The sequence below is a fragment of the Notolepis coatsorum genome, assembly GCF_963971535.1.
Source record: "Notolepis coatsorum genome assembly, chromosome: 1".
Classification (NCBI taxonomy): domain Eukaryota; kingdom Metazoa; phylum Chordata; class Actinopteri; order Aulopiformes; family Paralepididae; genus Notolepis; species Notolepis coatsorum.
In genome coordinates, this window is record NC_140165.1 from 72,945,819 (window position 1) to 72,964,474 (window position 18,656).

The 18,656-nt window shown below is 42.9% G+C and overlaps 1 protein-coding gene across 1 annotated transcript in view; it reads right to left on the reverse strand.

Annotated features, from left to right (window-relative positions):
* The window catches only part of enpp4 (ectonucleotide pyrophosphatase/phosphodiesterase 4), a 108,290-nt gene that overhangs the window by 34,136 nt on the left and 55,498 nt on the right, over positions 1 to 18,656 (reverse strand). The window contains exon 6 of the mRNA XM_084323276.1: positions 14,321 to 14,494. Within this exon, the coding sequence (XP_084179402.1) occupies positions 14,321 to 14,494 (174 nt within the window). The remainder of the gene's footprint in view (positions 1 to 14,320; positions 14,495 to 18,656) is intronic.

Here is an 18,656-nt window from a genome sequence, read left to right on the forward strand (position 1 = left end):
AAGGGTCAGAGAAAAATTTGACCAGAGAGAAAAGTTTAACCAGATAGGTCGAAAACATGCAATTAAAAATTGATTAGTGGCGCACTTATAGCCTGTTAAAAGAGGATTCGCCCTAGTGTCAACACCTCACCACTCGTGTTCGTTTTATAGCCGTCCATCCAAAACCAGTCACACAGCCAGCGCACTTTTTCCTCCCGCAGAATCTCTGACGGATATTATAATAACAAGCACAACGCTCACCTTTTTTTTTTGTCGACAACCGCCAGAATGTCTACGGGAGATTCCAGGAACTGGCCGTATGAAAGGCCCGGCTGGGCGTCTACAGGTCAAGGGTCACCAAATGTTGTGGCTGATGGTTGTTTAACACAGCAGGAGACGATATTTCCAATTTCAACAGGCAATTTGTTTAATGAAAGAAAGTTTTAACAGCAGAAGCTATGGATCATCAGACGGTCACCACAGTTGAAGAAAAACACTCTAACTTCTCAATCCCTCTGCTTGTCCCATAAATCCCCTCTCAGTCCTGCCCCCACATGACAGATATGATGACGTGTCATATCATATCAGATATGACATGACGTACATTAAGATGACACGTAGATTTAACATCGAAGAGAGATAAAAACATTAAGAACATCGAAGAGAGATAAAGACATTAAGAAGAACATAGATTTAACATCGAAGAGAGATAAAAACATTAAGAACATCGAAGAGAGATAAAGACATTAAGAAGAACATAGATTTAACATCGAAGAGAGATGCAAGATTAGTGAGATGTGTGTGTGTATATGTGTATGTATGAAAGAGAGAAAAGATTAAAGAGAGAAAAGATTAGATGTGTGTGTGTATATGTATGTGTGTAAAAGAGAGAAAAGATTAAAGAGAGAAAAGATTAAATGTGTGTGTGTATATGTATGTGTGTAAAAGAGAGAAAAGATTAAAGAGAGAAAAGATTAAATGTGTGTGTGTATATGTGTATGTATGAAAGAGAGAAAAGAACAAGATATGATGTACACAAGATTAGAGCACACGATATGATGTACTGAAATGTCCATCTGCCTATCTCCAAGTTGTTTTAAGAACATCAGCCAGACCGTCTTTCAGTACTGCTTAGTTGACCCATATTAAACTAGTTCACCTCATATACACATTTTCCCCAACAGTTGACAATAATGTGTACCGCCACCCGTTTCCCTGAGGCTATCCCTCTTCGCAGAATTACAGCGCCTGTAATAATTAAGGCTTTGACGAAGTTCTTCTCCACGTTTGGACTGCCTAAGGTAGTACAAACGGACCAAGGCACCAACTTCCTGTCTAGGTTATTTGAGCAAGTGTTACAGTCCCTGGGTATCCGACATATAGTGTCCAGTGCCTACCACCCTGAAACTCAGGGGGCTCTAGAACGTTGGCATCAGACCTTAAAGTCCATGCTGCGTAAATATTGCTTAGACACAGAGAAAGATTGGGATGAGGGTGTCCCCCTTGTTCTATTTGCTGCGTGAGAGACCATACAGGAGTCTCTTGGTTTCAGTCCTGCTGAGCTCGTTTTTGGGCACACTGTTAGAGGGCCTCTGAAAGTTCTTAAAGAGCGGTTCATGTCAAAGGGTGCCAGCACACCCACTAATGTTCTAGATTTTGTTAGCCAGTTTCGAGAGCGACTGCATCAGGCGTGCTCTCTCGCAAAAGAAGCGCTCTCTTCTTCCCAGATAACTATGAAACGGCACTATGACGAGAAAGCTGTTTCTCGATCTTTCCAGCCAGGTGATAAGGTTCTAGTCCTGTTACCTATCCTTGGTTCTGCTCTTTCCGCTCGTTTTTCCGGACCGTATGCAATAGACAAGAAGATAAGTGATACAGACTATGTGGTTCGCACCCCTGATCGTAAACGTCACTCTCGTGTTTGCCACATCAATATGCTTAAACCATATTTTTCCAGAGATAGTGTGCAGGTGAAGACCTCAGACCAGACAGCCGGACTGGCCGTCTCTGCTGTTGCCTCAACTCCAATAGTTCCGGACTCTCCTGACGTTAGTGGTGAGGATGTAGATGGCTTGGAGTTGCGCAATGCAGCCCATCAGGGTGCTAGATTGTCCAACACTGAGATGTTATTGAACCTGCCCACTCACTTAGCACACTTACCTGAGGAGCAGCGAGAGGACATCACAAATTTGATTCAGGCCTACATGGCTCTGTTTGGTGATGTTCCCTCCTGTACTTCTGTATTGGCCCATGATATTAAAGTTAGCGATGCTGTGCCTATCAAGCAACATGCATACCGTGTTAACATCACCAAGAGGGCCATGATGCAACAGGAGGTTGACTATTTGTTAAAACATGGTTTAGCCAAGCCAAGTTGCAGTCCCTGGAGTTCACCTTGCTTGTTAGCTCCCAAATCGGATGGAACTCCTAGATTTTGTACTGATTTCCGAAAGGTAAATGCTGTCACCGTGCCTGATTCCTTCCCACTGCCCCGCATAGAGGATTGTATTGACAACCTTGGATCTGCCACCTATGTTAGCAAACTAGATTTGTTAAAGGGTTACTGGCAGGTCCCTTTGACCCCCCGTGCCTCGGAAATCTCGGCGTTTGTTACTCCTGACAATTTTTTGCAATATACTGTAATGCCTTTTGGAATGCGTAATGCCCCGGCCACTTTCCAGCGACTGGTGACCCTAGTTCTGGCTGGTGTTCCAAATTGTAATGCCTATCTCGATGACCTGGTTGTCTATTCGACCAACTGGCGTGACCACATGACAACCTTGCAAACTGTCTTTGACCGCTTAGCTGGAGCCTCCCTGACCCTTAACCTTGCCAAGTGTGAGTTCGGCAAGGCTACGGTTACCTATCTTGGTAAGCAGGTAGGACAAGGCCAAGTGCGTCCGGTGGATGCAAAAATATCTGCAATCACAACTTTTCCAGTGCCTACTACTAGGCGGGAATTGCGTAGATTCCTTGGGATGGCTGGGTATTACCGTGGTTTTTGCCGGAACTTTTCTTCTGTCGTCACTTCTCTCACTAGCCTGTGTAGCCCGTCCAAACCATTCATTTGGACAGCTGATTGTCAAAATGCATTTGATAGTGTTAAAGCTCTCTTATGCAGTTCCCCTGTTCTCTCTGCTCCAGATTTCTCCCTGCCGTTCCAGCTGGAGGTGGATGCCAGCGGGGTGGGAGCTGGAGGGGTGTTATTACAGGAAGATCATGATGGTGTCAGTCACCCGGTTTGTTATTTCTCCCGGAAATTTAACAAACATCAACTAAACTATTCCACTATTGAAAAGGAGACTTTGGCTATGTTGTATGCGTTGCAACATTTTGAGGTGTATGTCGGTTCGAGCGTATTACCAGTGGTAGTATACACCGACCACAACCCATTGGTTTTTCTGTCGCGGATGTACAACCACAATCAGCGCCTCATGCGTTGGGCGCTCATAGTGCAAAATTATAACCTCAGCATAAAGCATAAGAAGGGGTCTGAGAATGTGTTGGCGGATGCTCTATCTCGGAGTTAAATCTCTCGTGCTGTCGACTTGTTCTATTTTGCTGTCGACTCGTTCTACTGTATATTGCTGTCGACTTGATCTATTTTTGCTGTCTACTCGGTCTATGTTGCTGTGGACTCGTTTTATGTTGCTGCTAGTTTTTTCATAGCTCTTTGTTTTGGAGTGCATGTTATCTCGGGGATGTTATCTCGTTGTTAAAGAAAAAAAAAAAAAACATGTTTACTTGGTAGTTTATGTAGGCATGTTTTTTGTCTTATGTATGGGGGTGTTACATCCCAATGTATATATGTGTGTCTCCATGTGTGTGTGTTCTCCATTTTGTTTGTTTCCTCCCTCCAGCCATTGTTCCCTTCACCATTGGTAAATTCTTCCATTATTGCAATACAGCACCGATTGGTGGATGGCTTCAGACTCCAACACTCAATCCACACCACCCAATCATGGATCACCCCACACCTGTTAAAACATGGCTTCTCACTTCAGTCTTTCTCTCTCTCTGGCATGAGGCTAGGCATGTTGTGTTTTTGGTAAACCTGTAACTTTGACAGTATTGCATTTCGTTTATTGGCCTTTGGTGCTTAGTAGTAATTTCCTTGTGTGTGTATGGCCACAGAGAGAGCATTGTTAGTTATAGTTTGTTTTTGTATATATTCTGCTTTTGTTTCTGTATAATTAATGTGTTTTTCTCTCTTTCTCAGGAAGCACAGATGGGGTGAGCTGCCATTTCCTTTGGACATTGTTTTCTCCTGTTTTGGTTAGGTAAGAGTAGTTTAGGTAATGTAATCTCTTTTACCATAGATTAGATTGTGTTTATTTGGAGTATAGTGGTGTTTGTTTGTTGTTTTGGCCTGGGCTCACCCCTGAGCTACATGTGCTTCCTTTGCCTCTATTCAATAAATATCATTGTTGTTTACAAACCTGGTCCATCTTTTCTGTCAACCAACTGTTATGTTACAGCCCTTTACCCTTAGACTCACAGGGGTCGTAACAGCACCTCACAGTCCTCTACTGATGGCCCTGGTGGTAATGCACCTCACAGTCCTCTACTGATGGCCCTGGTGGTAATGCACCTCACAGTCCTCTACTGGTGGCCCTGGTGGTAATGCACCTCACAGTCCTCTCTACTGATGGCCCTGGTGGTAATGCACCTCAGTCCTCTCTACTGATGGCCCTGGTGGTAATGCACCTCACAGTCCCCTCTACTGATGGCCCTGGTTACTAGCTAGTTACTAGCTAGTTACTAACTAGCTAAGCTAACTGCTTACATTACTTTACTACTACACTGTAGAAAGTGAAGTGTATTGGGCTAAACAAGCTAGCTAGCTGCTTACATTACTTTACTACTACACTGTAGAAAGTGAAGTGTATTGGGCTAAATGAGCTAGCTAGCTGCTTACATTACTTTACTACTACACTGTAGAAAGTGAAGTGCATTGGGCTAAACGAGCTAGCTAGCTGCTTACAATACTTTACTACTACACTGTAGAAAGTGAAGTGTATTGGGCTAAACGAGCTAGCTAGCTGCTTACATTACTTTACTACTACACTGTAGAAAGTGAAGTGTATTGGGATAAACGCGCTAGCTAGCTGCTTACATTACTTTACTACTACACTGTAGAAAGTGAAGTGTATTGCGCTAAACAAGCTAGCTAGCTGCTTACATTACTTTACTACTACACTGTAGAAAGTGAAGTGTATTGGGCTAAACGAGCTAGCTAGCTGCTTACATTACTTTACTACTACACTGTAGAAAGTGAAGTGTATTGGGCTAAACGAGCTAGCTAGCTGCTTACATTACTTTACTACTACACTGTAGAAAGTGAAGTGTATTGGGCTAAACAAGCTAGCTAGCTGCTTACATTACTACTACACTGTAGAAAGTGAAGTGTATTGGGCTAAACGAGCTAGCTAGCTACTGACACTACTTTACTACTACACTGTAGAAAGTGAAGTGTATTGGGCTAAACGCGCTAGCTAGCTGCTTACATTACTTTACTACTACACTGTAGAAAGGGAAGTGTATTGGGCTAAACGAGCTAGCTAGCTGCTTACATTACTTTACTACTACACTGTAGAAAGTGAAGTGTATTGGGCTAAACGAGCCAGCTAGCTGCTTACATTACTCTACTACTACACTGTAGAAAGTGAAGTGTATTGGGCTAAACAAGCTAGCTAGCTGCTTACATTACTCTACTACTACACTGTAGAAAGTGAAGTGTATTGGGCTAAACAAGCTAGCTAGCTACTTACATTACATTACTACTACACTGTAGAAAGTGAAGTGTATTGGGCTAAACAAGCTAGCTAGCTGCTTACATTACTTTACTACTACACTGTAGAAAGTGAAGTGTATTGTGCTAAACGAGCTAGCTAGCTGCTTACATTACTTTACTACTACACTGTAGAAAGTGAAGTGTATTGGGCTAAACAAGCTAGCTAGCTGCTTACATTACTTAACTACTACACTGTAGAAAGTGAAGTGTATTGGGCTAAACAAGCTAGCTAGCTGCTTACATTACTACTACACTGTAGAAAGTGAAGTGTATTGGGATAAACAAGCTAGCTAGCTGCTTACATTACTTTACTACTACATTGTAGAAAGTGGAGTGTATCGAGCTAAATGAGCTATCTAGCTGCTTACATTACTTTACTACTACACTGTAGAAAATGAAGTGTATTGGGCTAAACGAGCTAGCTAGCTGCTTACATTACTTTACTACTACACTGTAGAAAGTGAAGTGTATTGGGCTAAACAAGCTAGCTAGCTGCTTACATTACTACTACACTGTAGAAAGTGAAGTGTATTGGGCTAAACGAGCTAGCTAGCTGCTTACATTACTTTACTACTACACTGTAGAAAGTGAAGTGTATTGGGCTAAACGAGCTAGCTAGCTGCTTACATTACTTTACTACTACACTGTAGAAAGTGAAGTGTATTGGGCTAAACAAGCTAGCTAGCTACTTACATTACTTTACTACTACACTGTAGAAAGTGAAGTGTATTGGGCTAAACAAGCTAGCTAGCTGCTTACATTACTTTACTACTACACTGTAGAAAGTAAAGTGTATTGGGCTAAACAAGCTAGCTAGCTGCTTACATTACTTTACTACTACACTGTAGAAAGTGAAGTGTATTGGGCTAAACAAGCTAGCTAACTGCTTACATTACTTAACTACTACACTGTAGAAAGTGAAGTGTATTGGGCTAAACGAGCTAGCTAGCTGCTTACATTACTTTACTACTACACTGTAGAAAGTGAAGTGTATTGGGCTAAACAAGCTAGCTAGCTACTTACATTACTTTACTACTACACTGTAGAAAGTGAAGTGTATTGGGCTAAACAAGCTAGCTAGCTGCTTACATTACTTTACTACTACACTGTAGAAAGTGAAGTGTATTGGGCTAAACAAGCTAGCTAGCTGCTTACATTACTTTACTACTACACTGTAGAAAGTGAAGTGTATTGGGCTAAACAAGCTAGCTAGCTGCTTACATTACTTTACTACTACACTGTAGAAAGTAAAGTGTATTGGGCTAAACAAGCTAGCTAGCTGCTTACATTACTTTACTACTACACTGTAGAAAGTGAAGTGTATTGGGCTAACCAAGCTAGCTAGCTGCTTACATTACTACTACACTGTAGCAAGTGAAGTGTATTGGGATAAACAAGCTAGCTAGCTGCTTACATTACTTTACTACTACATTGTAGAAAGTGGAGTGTATTGAGCTAAATGAGCTATCTAGCTGCTTACATTACTTTACTACTACACTGTAGAAAGTGAAGTGTATTGGGCTAAACGAGCTAGCTAGCTGCTTACATTACTTTACTACTACACTGTAGAAAGTGAAGTGTATTGGGCTAAATGAGCTAGCTAGCTGCTTACATTACTTTACTACTACACTGGCTGCATTACCTTACACAAGGCTAATGAGAAGCCACTGGAGGAACGCGAGTGAGAGGCACGTCTGAGAGGTGGAGATGGTGTGGTTGAGCATGCCAGCGGTGGACAAATCGGTTAGGGTGACTTCCTGTTACGAAATAAATAATCATCGTTTCTCATTCTTGATGGTAAATGGCTGCATTTATATAACAGCTTTTATCCAAAGCGCTGTCTTGCTCAAGGACACTTTGACACGCTGCTCGGGAGTAGCGGTAATCGAACCGGGAACCTCCAGATTACCAGATGACTGCTCTACCTCACGAGCCACTGATGACACATTTAGGAAACAGGGTATTTCTCAAACCTCCCAAGTAGCAAATGGTACTAACAACACTTCACTATGAACCACAGCAGCTACAGGACTAACAACACTTCACTATGAACCACAGTAGCTACAGGACTAACAACACTTCACTATGAACCACAGCAGCTACAGGACTAACAACACTTCACTATGAACCACAGCAGCTACAGGACTAACAACACTTCACTATGAACCACAGTAGCTACAGGACTAACAACACTTCACTATGAACCACAGTAGCTACAGGACTAACAACACTTCACTATGAACCACAGTAGCTACAGGACTAACAACACTTCACTATGAACCACAGCAGCTACAGGACTAACAACACTTCACTATGAACCACAGCAGCTACAGGACTAACAACACTTCACTATGAACCACAGCAGCTACAGGACTAACAACACTTCACTATGAACTACAGCAGCTACAGGACTAACAACACTTCACTATGAACCACAGCAGCTACAGGACTAACAACACTTCACTATGAACCACAGCAGCTACAGGACTAACAACACTTCACTATGAACCACAGCAGCTACAGGACTAACAACACTTCACTATGAACCACAGCAGCTACAGGACTAACACCACTTCACTATGAACCACAGTAGCTACAGGACTAACAACACTTCACTATGAACCACAGCAGCTACAGGACTAACAACACTTCACTATGAACCACAGCAGCTACAGGACTAACAACACTTCACTATGAACCACAGCAGCTACAGGACTAACAGCACTTCACTATGAACCACAGCAGCTACAGGACTAACACTTCACTATGAACCACAGCAGCTACAGGACTAACAACACTTCACTATGAACCACAGCAGCTACAGGACTAACAACACTTCACTATGAACCACAGCAGCTACAGGACTAACAACACTTCACTATGAACCACAGCAGCTACAGGACTAACAAAATTTCACTATGAACCACAGCAGCTACAGGACTAACAACACTTCACTATGAACCACAGCAGCTACAGGACTAACAACACTTCACTATGAACCACAGCAACTACAGGACTAACAACACTTCACTATGAACCACATCAGCTACAGGACTAACAACACTTCACTATGAACCACAGCAGCTACAGGACTAACAACACTTCACTATGAACCACAGCAGCTACAGGACTAACAACACTTCACTATGAACCACAGCAGCTACAGGACTAACAGCACTTCACTATGAACCACAGCAGCTACAGGACTAACAACACTTCACTATGAACCACAGCAGCTACAGGACTAACAACACTTCACTATGAACCACAGCAGCTACAGGACTAACAACACTTCACTATGAACCACAGCAGCTACAGGACTAACAGCACTTCACTATGGGTTAGGGTTAGCGTGACATGGTTGGTATCTACTGTACGAACTAACTTCATGTAGCTTTAACTATGTCTGAACCACTCGCTCCTCTACTACAGCAGTCCATTTTCACAATTCATACTGTATGTTATTCCTTTGGTCTGAGACAGTTCGTGAACATGAGCTCTCCCCCAAATAATAAATAAAATAAAGTGCTGATGTCATGAGGTATTGAGTCTGACTCTGCTCCATAATGAGGTATTGAGTCTCATGCTGCTCCATAATGAGGTATTGAGTCTCATGCTGCTCCATAATGAGGTATTGAGTCTCATGCTGCTCCATAATGAGGTATTGAGTCTGACTCTGCTCTATAATGAGGTATTGAGTCTGACTCTGCTCCATAATGAGGTATTGAGTCCGACTCTGCTCCATAATGAGGTATTGAGTCTGACGCTGCTCCATAATGAGGTATTGAGTCTGACTCTGCTCCATAATGAGGTATTGAGTCTGACTCTGCTCCATAATGAGGTATTGAGTCTGACTCTGCTCCATAATGAGGTATTGAGTCTGACGCTGCTCCATAATCAATGGGCTTCTTCGTCTTCTTGTGTCACCTTCCCCCGCTCTCACCCGCCCATCTGGGATCGCTTTCGGAACAGACGCTCCTTGGCTACAACGGTGGTCAATCATTTTCACCATCAGCGGTGACTGGTCAGTTCAGAACCGTTCATAACTGGACGTGGTCACTCGTCCGAGCGGCTTGTCAAATGACGCTCACCAGATGTTTCGTCTTGTAACTCGAAAATGGAATCACGCAATAGAGTGTGGTGAAGATCGAAAGGCAACTTTCCAACAATGTATTGGTTGATCGGTGAAAAGGCAGAAACACAGACAGACGAGAGCAAAGCGACGCAACGTGGGTGACGGCCCGCTGTGCGGTGCTTGAGAAGTCATAATTAGACTGGTATGGTCCTTTAAGAAGTCATAATTAGACTGGTATGGTCCTTTAAGAAGTCATAATTAGACTGGTATGGTCCTTTAAGAAGTCAGAATTAGACTGGTATGGTCCTTTAAGAAGTCATAATTAGACTGGTATGGTCCTTTAACACTTTCAGTGCCACCAGGGGGCGCACAACTTAGTGCTTGAATGCCACCATCGGCGCCAATGTTAACGTTAATATCGCCTAATCTATGTTTTAAATTATGGCTATGTGTCTAATCAGCCCGTCGCTTATCAAAGAATCATTTTCCAGTCAGTGCTGTCAAGGCAGATTCGTTTTTTATCGCTTCATTTCCGTTTGAGAGCATTTTGAAAAGCACCCGTTTTGAGGTGAAAAACAGCCCATTCTGTGATAATCGCCTTTTACTGGAATATTCCAGAACGTTGATATTTGTCGGCCTATTTATGAATCGTTTTCAAATAAACGCTAGATGATCAATAGTATACGTGCACGCACGCACGTTCGAGGCGCGCGCTGATAATAGCTGCTTCCATTTCCTCATGGATTTTACAGTGAAACAGCTGGAGCACATATAGTGGAAACGCTTATATCTTCATGAAAACTAGTCTGATTATCCTAACACTGATAACATAGATTCCTTACCTGACATCAGATGGTATCCAACTGGTATATCCCAATTCCTGATCACCATTCGAAAAAATCGAAGTGTATAGATCTAACGTGTATACAATAGAACTCATGATCCGCGGGGCTCAGAGCCCCCTGAATGAACTCTGGTACTCCGGCTGCATGGGTGAGAAGTGAAATGTGGACTGGAATATTTTTTTCCCCCATCCATTTTCATTGAGTCCATTCCAAAAGGGTGATTTACCATCTGGGAAACGATAGGGGGCGCTTTTTTCACATCTGATTGCAGGCGGCCCTTGGGTAGGCTAGGGTAGGCTCGCGTGATGCAATATGATTTCAGATCGCTAAAAAAAAATAATAATAATAATTCCGAGAAATCTCGTGAGTGGCTTTCAACGTAACTATCGTAAACCCGAGATTAGCCGTGAGTGGCAGTCAAAGTGTTAAGAAGTCATAATTAGACTGGTATGGTCCTTTAAGAAGTCATAATTAGACTGGTATGGTCCTTTAAGAAGTCAGAATTATACTGGTATGGTCCTTTAAGAAGTCATAATTAGACCGGTATGGTCCTTTAAGAAGTCATAATTAGACTGGTATGGTCCTTTCAGAAGTCATAATTAGACTGGTATGGTCCTTTCAGAAGTCATAATTAGACTGGTATGGTCCTTTAAGAAGTCAGAATTAGACTGGTATGGTCCTTTAAGAAATCATAATTAGACTGGTATGGTCCTTTCAGAAGTCAGAATTAGACTGGTATGGTCCTTTCAGAAGTCAGAATTAGACTGGTATGGTCCTTTCAGAAGTCATAATTAGACTGGTATGGTCCTTTAAGAAGTCATAATTAAGACTGCTATGGTCCTTTAACACTTTGAGTGCCAGCAGGGGGCACACGATGAATGCCACCACTGAAGTCAATGAGAGGGCGAGTACATTTGCGAACGCATAAACTATATCTTAAATTATGGCTATGTGTCTAATACGCCTGTCGCTTATCAATGACTTGCTTGCAGTCAACATGTACGAAACGGATTGTTTTTTCATCGGTACATTTCCGTTTTATACCATTTTGAAAAACACTATTTTTTTGGAAATTTCCAGAAAATAAAAAAGATTCTGCAGGAATCGCCCTTTAGTGGAATACACAAAACACGTTGTAATTTTTCGGCCTATTTATGAATCGTTTTCAAATAAACGCTAGATTATCGATAGTATATGTGTACTTATGCACGCTAGAGAAGTGGGCTGAAAAATCGATTATCTTATTTCCTGATCAGCACACACACACACACACACACACACACACACACACACACACACACACACACACACACACACACACACACACACACACGTTGAGATATATGTGAAAAAAACTCTGATTACCACAAGACTGGTAAAATAGATTCCTTACCTCACATCAGATGTTCTCCAAAAAGATTATTCCAATTCCTGATCGCCATTCCAAATATCGATCGCGTTTATTGATCGCTGGGTACTCAAAACACATATTCCACGCTGTTCTGAGGGACCACAATGAGTCCGATCGGCTCGGGTTACATGCCTGAGAAGTAAAATGTGGATTCCGGATTTTTCTTTTCTCATCCATTTTCATTGAGTCCAATCTAATGCGTGCATTACCATCCGGGAGACAATAGGGGGCGGTATTTTCCCTGTTCGAGCTCAGAGACAGTCCCAATGGTAACGTGAGGCTAGATTGATGAAAAATGAATGGAAATCGCTAATAAAAGAAATAACGATTAAATAACGAGATTTCTCGTCCTTGGCACTCAACGCATAACGAGATTTTCTCGTGGCTGGCACTCAAAGTGTTAAGAAGTCAGAATTAGACTGGTATGGTCCTTTAAGAAGTCAGAATTATACTGATATGGTCCTTTAAGTCAACTGGAATGTTTAGACTACAACAGCACGTTACACCCAATAAGTCTCAGTGGCATAGGCTACATTCTGCCTTAGAGCATTTCATTTTCCTGGGCTTTTGAAAGAAAAGCTCCAGGGCTCTTTGGTGGGGAATTCACTGGTAGGGGGCCCATTGATGCTGAGACGCATACAAGCGGCCAGAGGGTCTCCCTGCAGCCTGTTCCTCAGGTCAGTCTTCACCTGTAAATACGGAATCAATCACTAGACAATAAGTGGGGTGGGACCCCTGAGGGTGAGATTTGTGGCAAGTCAAATAACAAATCTGATTACAAATGACTAGGGCTGACCACGACTAATCGATCAAAAGGAGCCGTAGTCGACTGCCAACCTTAGTCGAATGCAAAAAAAGGAAAGGATAATATATCCTCTTAACAGGCCCCCCCCAAAAGTGGCAATTATTTTACTTGAACTTGAGAACTGCATACTTTTTTTGCAAACCAAAATACTATACTTTATACTTATAGCACATGCATGAGCCTGGTCTCTTTTGAAAGATAACATTCTGAAGTTTCTGATACAATAAATTCACTTTTAGTGCTAATGAAATAGAGTAACATAGTTCTGAACTTGAGTTGTAGAAAAACGTGTTACTCAGTAGTTGCAATATCCAGAAGTAGACGTAGTATATCCAAAGATAGTATATGGAAAACTGGGTCCATAGCCTGAAGTCTTATATAGTACATGTCCAGATTTCATAAAAATCCGTTCAGAAATGAGTGATTAGTAGCGATTTTGGTTATTTTGGTTATAGACTCCAATGCATTCCACGTTTCTTTCTCTTCCTGAGAAAAGTCGGGTTTTGGTTGTTTGATCTTTTTCATTTGATCCCCGTTCTACACAGTCCCCCGGAGCCTCCTGGCATAATGCTGGAATTGCAATGACGATCTAAATCCACCAGGTGGCAGTATCGCCTACCTTATGAACATCATGGGCCAGCTATTAGTGTATTATTAGTGCCGGCCCCACAGCCCCAAAACATCTAGGTAGTCGTTGTGAGCAGCAGTGAGCAGCAGTGAGCAGAACACGTTCGAGAATCGCGATCGCCCAGAGCGAACTATTGGATATTATGAAAAAGACCAAATGGATTATATGGATGATGATTATGGACGATAAGGTGCGTTTGTTGGACTAAGCACTACTGGTCAAATGTAAAAACAACTATAATCAAATCGACCGATGAGGAAACCTATTGGGCTCCATGGTATAGTCTGACCCGAGCACACAATAGTAACCTGGCTGCAATACAATGGCGAGCGAACTATTGGATATATGATGAAGAAGACAAAACGGATTATGGAAACGCTCCTGATTTAGCAGCGGCCTCATGATTTAGCAGCGGCCTCATGATTTAGCAGCGGCCTCGTGATTTAGCAGCGGCCTCATGATTTAGCAGCGGCCTCGTGATTTAGCAGCGGCCTCGTGATTTAGCAGCGGCCTCATGATTTAGCAGCGGCCTCATGATTTAGCAGCGGCCTCATGATTTAGCAGCGGCCTCATGAACGGCCTCATGATTTAGCATGCATGCATAATAAGGGAAACACTGTATTCTGTGAGTATTTGGAGCAAGTTAAAGTGAAATGTAAACGTTCTCTCCAGGTGATGGAACTGACTGTTGGAGATGGACAGCGCTCTGCTGCAGTGTGTTCATGTGTTGACGGGTTAGGGTCCAGTGTGTCAACGGGTTAGGGTTAAAGGTTAAACACTCACACCGTGGCAGCTTGCTCCCCCGCTGCACTATGGTCCAGCCCTCATCAGCGACCAATAGTATTGGCTGGATGCGCTGGTTGTTCCTGTAGTGCAGCCTATCAGGGATGGCCTCCTTCAGGTAGGCAGTCATGTGGGCGTGGCACTTACTCAGGTGAGAGAAGATGGTCTCTGGGTCTAGGAGGGCCAACACACACACATACACACACACACACACGCACACACACACACACACACACACAAAGGGAGATTAAAATAAGTTTTATACCCCAGTTAAAGGGGGCGTTGGTTCAGACAGTTTCTAAAACTTTGTTTAGTTACAAATAAAAAGAGAGAGAGAGAGAGATTAATTAAATGCCAATATTAAATCAATTTGATGCTTTGATGCACAGCAATTGCATTGGCAATGAATATGAGAACAGGTAGAAATACTATAACACTCACTCATTCACACAAGTTGATGTGAATCAGGTCTGCTCTTGAATTTTTTTTTGGGTGAACCATTTAGGTGGAAAGAGAGAAAGTTAACAAGCTTGTGGGAAGACATGAGGGGAGAAGGGGGGGCGGGTTCTCCATGAGGAAGACGTGAGGGGAGAAGGGGGGCGGGTTCTCCATGAGGAAGATGTGAGGGGAGAAGGGGGGCGGGTTCTCCATGAGGAAGACGTGAGGGGAGAAGGGGGGCGGGTTCTCCACGAGGAAGACGTGAGGGGAGAAGGGGGGCGGGTTCTCCATGAGGAAGACGTGAGGGGAGAAGGGGGGGCGGGTTCTCCATGAGGAAGACGTGAGGGGAGAAGGGGGGCGGGTTTCCATGAGGAAGACGTGAGGAAGACGTGAGGGGAGAAGGGGGGCGGGTTCTCCATGAGGAAGACGTGAGGGGAGAAGGGGGGCGGGTTCTCCACGAGGAAGACGTGAGGGGAGAAGGGGGGCGGGTTCTCCATGAGGAAGACGTGAGGGGAGAAGGGGGCGGGTTCTCCATGAGGAAGACGTGAGGGGAGAAGGGGGGGGGGGGGTTCTCCATGAGGAAGACGTGAGGAAGACGGGGGGCGGGTTCTCCATGAGGAAGACGTGAGGGGAGAAGGGGACGCTGCGAACCCTCTGCTAAGGAGAAAACGTACCAGAAGTCTACCTGTAAATATTAGGTCTGCCCAGTCACTTGCCACTTTTAACCCTTTCACTGCCACACGACAGCCGGTTAACCCTTTCACTGTGACAATACAGAAGGTTAGCCCTTTACTATCACACAACCGACGGTGATGCTCCATCATTAGCATCATTAGCTCCGCCTTCTGTCGTGTGGCAGTGAAAGGGTTAAATCGCTGCTAAAAACACATCTTTTCAGCCTGGCTTTCTAAATCCATTGCACAGTTATCCGAGTTATCCGAGTTATCTGCTTAGTTTGAATGTGATTTTAATGTTATTATTAATTAATGTTATTTTAAGTATATAGTACCTTGATTCTTATGCAAACTGTTCAGCACTTTGTCAACTGCTGTTGTTTAAAATGTGCTACAAATAAAATGTACTTGACACACCAAACAAATTGTTATTCAATATCTTATAAAGTGTGTCGGAGATCTTTAAAGTATAGTTTACTATAAAATACTAGAGTTAACTATAAACTAAGGCTGTCAAAGTTAACACGGTATTAACGCCCGATTCTATTAACGCCACTATTTTTTTTAACTCACGATTAACTTTTTCAAAAAAATCTAAAAAAAAAAAAAATTCTAGACTTCACTCAGGTGTATTATTGATACTCTCATTGATACTATGTTTGTTTCTGACTCAAAGTGTGTGTGTGTGTGTGTGTGTGTGTGTGTGTGTGTGTGTGTGTGTGTGTGTGTGTGTGTGTGTGTGTGTGTGTGTGTGTGTGTGTGTGTGTGTGTGTGTGAGATATAGAGAGAGGGGGGTGAGAGAGATGAGGAAGGGGCCAGAGAGAATCCCCAGGCCATCCCCAGGCCATCAGGCTGCTAAACTAACAATGAACACTACACAACAACAACCATCAAACGCACATAGCACACACATCCACACGCACACACTCACTTTAAACAAACACACTGTAGCACCCACTCCACACACTTTATAGCACACACTCACTTTAAACAAACACACTGTAGCACCCACTCCCCACACTTTATATTTATTGATGAAGGATTGCACTGCAACTCGTACACCTTACTGTAAATTGTACCTAAATTGTACCTCATCCCATTTCTGCTTTGCACTATATAGTATTGTACATTAGTACACTGCATAGTATTGTATATTATATGGTAACTCAGTTACGTCTATTCTGCATCGAACATTGTACATATGTCTATACTGAACACTGTGACCTAATTTTCTACTTCTAAATTACATGCTACTGTATACTATGTTATTTGATACTATCTTGTCTAGCACAGTCTCTGGAGCGTAACAGTAAGAAGCATTTTGTATGAAAGTATTCTGTACTTCTGTATGACAACTATTAAAGAAACTTGAACTTGAAACTTGAGAAAGAGAGCTGGGAGTGTGTGTGAGAGAGAGAGGGGGGGGGGGGTGATTAATCAGCCCTTGTGTGGGTGAATGTAACAAGTGCCTAACGTTTTCTTTCCCCTATTATTTCATGCACACTTTATTCATTGTTTTAAATTATTATTTGTTATTTTGTGCATCACTCTGTTTTGAATTTGATGCAAATTTGCTATGCATGAGGGTCATCCGTTTGTGTTAAATGGCTGCATAAAGCAAGCATTTGTTGACTCGCATGTTGATAAGAGTATTACAACTTGAAAAAGATCAGTTTAAGGTAGATACATTTTTTTTTAAACAATGCGATTCATTTGCGATTAATCGCGAGTTAACTATGGACAATAATGCGATTAATCAGATAAAATATTTGTATCGATTGACAGCACTACTATAAACACGTGTTCACTAATGAAGTCAGCTTCTAGCGGGATGGTGTCAAGAGATCAGCCTCTCCCTGAACGTCAGCAAAACAAATGAGATGATTGTGGACTTCAGGAGGTCGGGGTCAGGGACTACATCGACGGGGCACCGGTTGAGAGAGTGAACAGTTTTAAGTACCTCGGAGTCCACATATCCGAGGACTTGACATGGACCACACACATTGACAGTGTTGTGAAGAAGGCACGACAACGCCTCTACTTCCTAAGGAAGTTCCAAGTCAGTCAGAAGATCCTTAAGAACTTCTACTCATGTACAATAGAGAGCATCCTGACTGGCAATATCACCTCCTGGTTTGGGAATAGCACCGCACAAGACCGTAGCAGAATACAGAGAGTGGCCCGCTCAGCCGAACGCACAATTGGAGGGGGGCTTCCCACTCTCCAGGGCATTTACAACAAGCGGTGCAAGGGTAAGGCTAAGAGAATTATCAAAGACTCCAGCCACCCAAACAACTGCCTCTTTGAACTGCTGCGGTCAAGCAAGCGATACCGGAGTCTCATGGAAAGCACAGAAAGGCCATCAGGATGCTCAATGAACAATAACACTATGTAACAACCATCAAATGCACTCACAGCACACACATCCACACGCACACACTCACTTTAAACATACAACTCACTGCAGCACCCACTTTAACCACTTTAGTACACTTTATATTTATCTGTAAAGAATTTGCACTACAACCCATACCTCATTACACCTTACTGTAAATTATATTGTACCTAAATTGTACCTCATCCCACTTCTGCTTTGCACTGTATAGTATATTGTATATTAGTATATTGTATATTGTATGGTAACTCAGTTACTTCTACTCTACATAGAGCATTGTATATATGTATATACTGAAAATGTTTGTCTATGTACTTGACTTCTATTTTATACTTGCTATACTTATTTTATTATCTATTTTTGCCTAGCACAGTCTCTGGAGCGAAACAGAAAGAAGCATTTTGTATAAAAGTATTCTGTACTTCTGTATGACAACTAATAAAGAAACTTGAACTTGAACTTCTTGGAAAGGTTTTTCACAGCACCGTGATACTGTGATGTGCTCTGACCTCTGACCTCTGAGTGGGATGTGACACTGTGAGGTGAACTCTGACCTCTGAGTGGGATGTGACAGTGAGGTGAACTCTGACCTCGAGTGGGGTGTGACACTGAGGTGCTCTGACCTCTGACCGGGATGTGACACTGTGAGGGGAACTCTAACCTCTGACCCTTGAGTGGGATGTGACACTGTGAGGTGAACTCTGACCTCTGAGTGGGATGTGACACTGTGAGGTGACCTCTGACCTCTGAGTGGGATGTGACACTGTGAGGTGACCTCTGACCTCTGAGTGGGATGTGACACTGCGACAGGCCTGTACAGTGCGACATA